General features: G+C 41.8%; 1 protein-coding gene across 3 annotated transcripts in view; it reads right to left on the bottom strand.

The window, feature by feature from the left end:
- Positions 1-2556: 2556 nt before the first annotated feature.
- The window catches only part of UGDH (UDP-glucose 6-dehydrogenase), a 92572-nt gene continuing 89128 nt past the window's right edge, over positions 2557-6000 (bottom strand). For all 3 annotated transcript variants that reach the window (XM_025210676.1, XM_025210677.1, XM_014522535.2), the window contains one exon: positions 2557-3826. In XM_025210676.1, coding sequence (XP_025066461.1) covers positions 3716-3826 — 111 coding nt within the window. In that variant the 3' untranslated portion in view covers positions 2557-3715. The remainder of the gene's footprint in view (positions 3827-6000) is intronic.

Below are 6000 nucleotides of genomic sequence, written 5' to 3'. Positions count from 1 at the left end.
AGCGATAATTCTTTTTAAGACGTATCTACGAGGTTTCTATTTTGGTGGCGCGCTTGTCCAGGGCATCCGGAGCTCTGTTTCCGTGGAGCCTAGCAAACTCCACGTGATTGTTCGTGTCGTTTTGTTTGTAACTGCAACTCAAGCAAGTTTTCCAGCCTGCACCGCAACCATCTTCGGTGTAAGTAAACAATCTTTAAATCTACCATTACGAGTCCGTGCCTAATTCTAGCGTGTCGCCCGTTCTCTCCGACCCCGTGTGCCCAGGCTGCTGGCAACAGCCCGCGCAGAGCACAAAAAAGGGCCCCGGCTACCCGGCCTGCACAACACGAAGTTTGCTAGGCTCCGTGGAACTTTTGCGTGCAGGGAAGGGTACGTCGAGGGATCGTTCGGCGATGGGGAGAGGCGAGAGGCTGATCAGACCCCTATAGCCTTCTTGATATTCACGCTGGGTCCAATAGGCTCCGCAGCGCTTAGAGATCTTCACAAGACGTGAAGTCTCCTCCTCCTGGTGTTCGTGGAGTCCTCCAACTTGAGCGGAAACCACTCAAGCCTCTTATACGGCTAGCAAGCCAATCGCTAGCTGCCACGTAGGAATAATTTAGAACTGACCAATAGTGGGGCACGAATCTGAATACAAATGGCGGGAACTCCTTGTAACGTGCATTTCTGTGTTGCAATGAAGAAATGCACCCTGCAAAGAAAGCTACAAATGGCAGGAAATAATTCATCAGTGCCGAAGCGCACACAAACAAATATCACACCCTTGGGTTGTGACAGCAAGGTGCCCCTAGTTACAGCCCTGGCAATTATTTTGGAAGATATCACCTGAGGTCTCTTAATCTCCACTTTCCAAGGCCCTGCTGAGACTCTTCCCCTCCCTCAGAAATCTATATACTCCATCTATATTTCTAGCACATGACCAGTGTATTTCAACAGACTCTAGCCTTGGTTATGGAGATAGCACAGTCTCCCAAGGGCACATGCCACCACTGTACAACAGCTGTATGTGACATGGTTAGGTAGTTCCTTTTTACAATCCAAATGTCCAGTAAAATAGTCCATCAGCCAGTGAAATCAGAGGATGAGTGGGGTCAGTCAGAAAAGCAGAGATGTCAACACCGTTTAAGTCTCTAGTGATATGAAAACAAATCCCCATTTAATTTAATTTTTTTTATTTTTTATTTTTTTTAAAGAGAGATGCAAGTTCTTGAAGATCCCATCATACCCCTTTGTGGGCCAGTCTGCATTAAGGTTGATGAAGCTGCCACAGAAGTGAGCTGAGTTTGGAAGCACAAAGTACTTCTTTCTACTTTGTTTTTAAGTGAGTTCTGTGCAGGAACTAGTAGGAAAATGGAGTTCATCAAATGTTCCAAAACAATTTAAGAACCTCATATGTGCAAAGTAATCAATCATTTTGTGAGCACTGGCAGGCCTTATAAACCTACACCAGTATAAGTATCTTCCTAATAGCAGTGCGTGCCTTCAAGCAGCTGTGAATTTAGGGTAGAGATCTTGCAGATGGCAGTAACTGTGCACTTCTGAACAGGTAGAGGAGCTCTCGCGTTTGTGTGTGGCCCCTGAAGCTCTGGGGAAAGAGAGAGACTTACAGAAGAGTATCCTTTGCTATCCTGAAATTCTCCAGTTCCTACTGCTAATCTTGGGTCTATGGCACAATCCTTTCCTACTAGATGAGGGCTGGTGTACACCTGATGCAGTTTCAAAGATGAAACTGCATCAAGTGAAGTAGATCTAAGAAAAAGTTCTCTGCCAGCTACTGGAGAACGTCCTCCTCCTCCCTCCACTGCTACTGGCATTTAAGCAACAGCTACTGGATAAGCCACCAACTGACTTGCAAAGCTGAAGCCACCCAGCAGCGAGATGTCAAATACAGTTCCATACACACTACTTACGATGACCAGCATCAGGGTGCAGAGCATTCATTCACTGATGGAAGAGGAATCACGTATTTGAAAGTTTCCTTAAGCCCCATAATTTCTATTGGTTCCAATGGAATACTGAACAGAAGAAAAAAAACAAAACAAAACTGTGTGGCACAGGAACCTTCTACAGTACAAGGAACCTGGTGGGACAAAAGGACCATGGAATCTCTTTTCTGAATGCCCAGCACTTAATCCAGAGAAAAAAAATCACTACTATGCAAAAAGCAAAAGCTTGGAATGCAGTAGGAGGCAGTTATATGCAGCAGTTCAGTGCCAGTTTAAAACTTCCAATCCTTAGTGCAGATAACATGTGAAGCCTATATATAAAATTAGGCGAGTCCTACAAGTTACTCCCAGGAAGTAGTAACTTATAGGAATAAGCACATATTATTTTACTTGAAGAGTGTGCAAACAGGTTTACCGCCTGAATAGAATTACCTCACCACATCTACAGCATACATGCCCTATTGCCAGGCAATTCTTAGCATCTTCCACAGAATGACCCTATCTATGTGACTTGAGGAAAGATTTGGGATCTTCTCACTCATTGTAAAAAGGCTTATAACCCCTTGAAATCAACTTCACACACTGCAGGTCACACAAATGCAATGCAAACTTTTTGACTAGAAAAGCATTTAATAGTTCTGGTCCACTAGGACAAAGAAACAAGTAGAAACAAATATCAAGGGCACACATGGAGTTAAGCCTGGTAATCAAAATGAGGTAGCAAGCTGACTGCTTTATGGTTTCAAATACTTCAAGATCAAGAGAATTCAGGTAGATACAGAAGTGGAAGGTTTTCTTCTAGTTCGAGTATAGCAGCAGGAGAGAGAAGAGAACCAGCAATCATCCAGCTCCTTGTCAGCATTTGCTTCACTCAGGTTTAAACTTTCATTTAGAAATATGTTGGCTAAATAAAATGAAGGAGGAGGATTTTACTGAAAACAATTCTTCTTAACTTCAATGCTTGAAACAGGAGGAAAAAGGAAAAAAACCCTGCTCCCCTGTTAAAACAATGAGATAGTACCACTGTATCTTGTCAGAAGAAGTCTAATTAAATCCATAGTTTACAATTAAAAATAGATAATGCATTGTATACATGATGAAGCCAAGATAACTAGGCAATCAGTAATGACATGGCAGGTTTAACAGACTGTTGTTACAAACTCAAAGAATTAAGAACAAACAAGGATCTGGCTCCCTAACACTATAAAAAACACTCATATTGCATTTGAGCCCAGAAATCCCAGTTGATTTCAGCCTCATTGTTAAAAATCAGGTCTCTTATTGAAGTACCAGACCCAACTCCAATTAAAGTAATTTTGGGTTTGTCCACTGACTTCAGTGGAAGTTTGTTAATTGATCAAAATGACAATATTAATCTGAGTCAGATCATCATAATCATCAAGGCCAATGAAATTACTGACCACCTTTATTGGCCAGAAGGAAGAAAAGAAAGATTCTGTTCACTCCTCGTCCTTTGCATAATCTGTAAAATGTAAAGTGCACCTTCTGAACATTTCTAAAAGCAGACTGAGGTTAATTTTCAGAAAAACATGATTGATTACTAAAACTGCTTAGGACTGTACCATCTTCAATAACTGTTACATATTATAAAAATAGAGATTAAAAATAGATTGTGGATTCACATGTACCACAATTACCATCACGTCTAGTGTAAAACCATTTGTAGTTTAAGAAAAATATTAAAAAAAAAAAATCAGAATGGTTTAGTTTATAAAAGGAGAGGTCCACAGAGTCCCTGCCAAAAAACATTATACTCTGGGTTTTTTGACAGGTGGGTCCTGAAGACTGAACTTTGGAATTTCACATGAAGGAGCAAAAGGAATTCTTTTTGCTGAAACTTTCTTCCCAATTGTTTCAATCTGAAAGAAGAAATCATATTTGGCAGGTTAGCGTGACAAAGTATGCTATATTAAACTTCTGCTTGGAAAAACAAACAACTTATTTATTTTAACATTACTACAAGGCTAAGAGTATCCAGTTTGTTTCAACTAGTCAAACAAAATTATATGGAAAGTTTCTATGCACAAACCAGGTATTGCCATTTCCATATAACAAGCCTGATCTTCCTTTCATTTCTGTCCGTCTAGCTCCACTGGCTTCAGCTACTCCGAGTCTAATCTAGTAGAAGCAAGTAGAAAAACAGGCCCAGCGAATTCAGCTCACCAGCAGAGCAATTAAAAGAACCAGGCATTGAACGAGTAAAGCCATACCTCCTGTCTTGACTGAGATCTGGTCTGTTGCCTAAACTTTCAAAATAAAACTACAACTGTGCACATACAAACAATGATTTATTCCTCAAGGCCCCTGGAAGACTTGTTTACTTAAAAAGTTAAATCATGCAATAAATTGTAGCATGCCACACACACAAACAAGTTATTGTGGGGGAAAAAAAAGTGGCAGGCCAGCCAGAAAGAGGTTACTGGTTAAATTCTGGCTAGTTTGTATCCTGCTTTATATTGAGCATGTGGTATATACTCAACTCTTCCTCCCCTACTCCAAGGGATAGAGAGCATCATGCTCCCTGACAGCACCTTCCCCCCACAGCAGTGACCTGTCAGGAGGTTTGCAGGCAGTCCTATCCTGGTTTCTCTCTGCAGCAACTAGGAAAGGGCTGCCACCAGCAGAAGCATTCCTAGGTTGGGAATCTGGCACCCCCTGCTCTCCCAAGTAGCAACACTGGATTCCCAGGTCTGAGTTACAGGTATGCTCTTGAAAAGTTCCCAATACCTGAGAAAGCAGAATTAAATGGGACAGTTGCAGAGGCAGCCCCGTGTTTGGGACAGCTGTATATCCCACCCCCTCCTTCCCTCATTAAAAGATGGGCCCTGCAGCCCAGTATTGGGAAACAGATCTAAAGGTCCAGAAGCCAGCAAGATGAGAAGGTGCTGTGGGAAGCAGGGCTTCTGGGATTGGTTCCTGATGCTACAATTCCTGCAGTTCCCTTTGATGGTCTGCACATGAAAGCCCAGGACTGGGAACCAGGTCTCTGATCTGAGGCTCCAGATTAGCAGATGTGCAACAGGATCCAAAAAGTTTTATCCTGGATCCCAAATATTGCATTACCCATCATGCAGGGCTGGCATGGCAAGATACAATTTGGGGGATCCAAGGTAAAATTCCTCATATCCCATCATTTAATTAAATTAATGTAAAACATGTGACAAAAGGACCAAACAGTGACATGCTAGAGACCTCAATGATGGGTAATTGCACTGGCCACCTAGTTAGCCAGCTAACTGCATTGGGGCACTCTCACAGAAGCTAAGCTGCTCAGAAAACTAATTTTAGCTTATAAAGTTTGGTTTATAGAGTTTGAGGTCTATTGAGGAAAAAATTCATTTAATTGGACTTCAGTACTCGCATTTGAATCTGAACTAAACAGAAGAAAATATATTCTTGTGTAGGTTATTCACTCAGATGTAGCAATTCAAATCATTCTGTTCCTGCCATAAGTGTTAGGCACATCTGAAAAACAGATTTATCTATGTTACTGTATGAAGAAGGAATATCCTAATGTAACTTGGATTCTAACAGAACATCAGTTAACAAGATGTAAGAAATGAGCAGCCTTAATAAGAGGATAAGTGTAGTTAGCCAGCAAAGGGAGGTATTAACATTTATATACAAGATTTTTCTTGACCTCAAGCATCTCTCTCAGAGAGAGACTGAGCTCAGCTGGGAACCTGAAGACCTCCTACGCCGAGAGAGAGAGAGAGAGAGAGAGAGAGAGACTTATAAAGGATGGAAGGCTGGAATAACCACCAAGGAGGAATGAGTACTCAGCAGTAGTCCGTACCTGCAGGGAGTGGATCAGGAAAGCCAATGCTGCAACTGAGCTCCATCTGGCTTCACATATCAAGGATAACAAAAAAAGTCCTTTTTCAGATATGTAGGGAGTCAGAAAAAAAAAAAAAAAAAAAAAGCAGGCTGAACCAAGAGGGACAGCTGATAACTGACACCCAGGAAAAGGCCAACCTGCTTAATGGGTACTTTGTGTTGGTCTTTTATCAGTCCAATGGGACTGCCCTGCCTA

Source organism: Alligator sinensis, unplaced genomic scaffold (assembly GCF_000455745.1).
Source record: "Alligator sinensis unplaced genomic scaffold, ASM45574v1 scaffold246_1, whole genome shotgun sequence".
Classification (NCBI taxonomy): Eukaryota; Metazoa; Chordata; order Crocodylia; family Alligatoridae; genus Alligator; species Alligator sinensis.
This window is presented reverse-complemented; position numbering and strand designations above follow the sequence as displayed.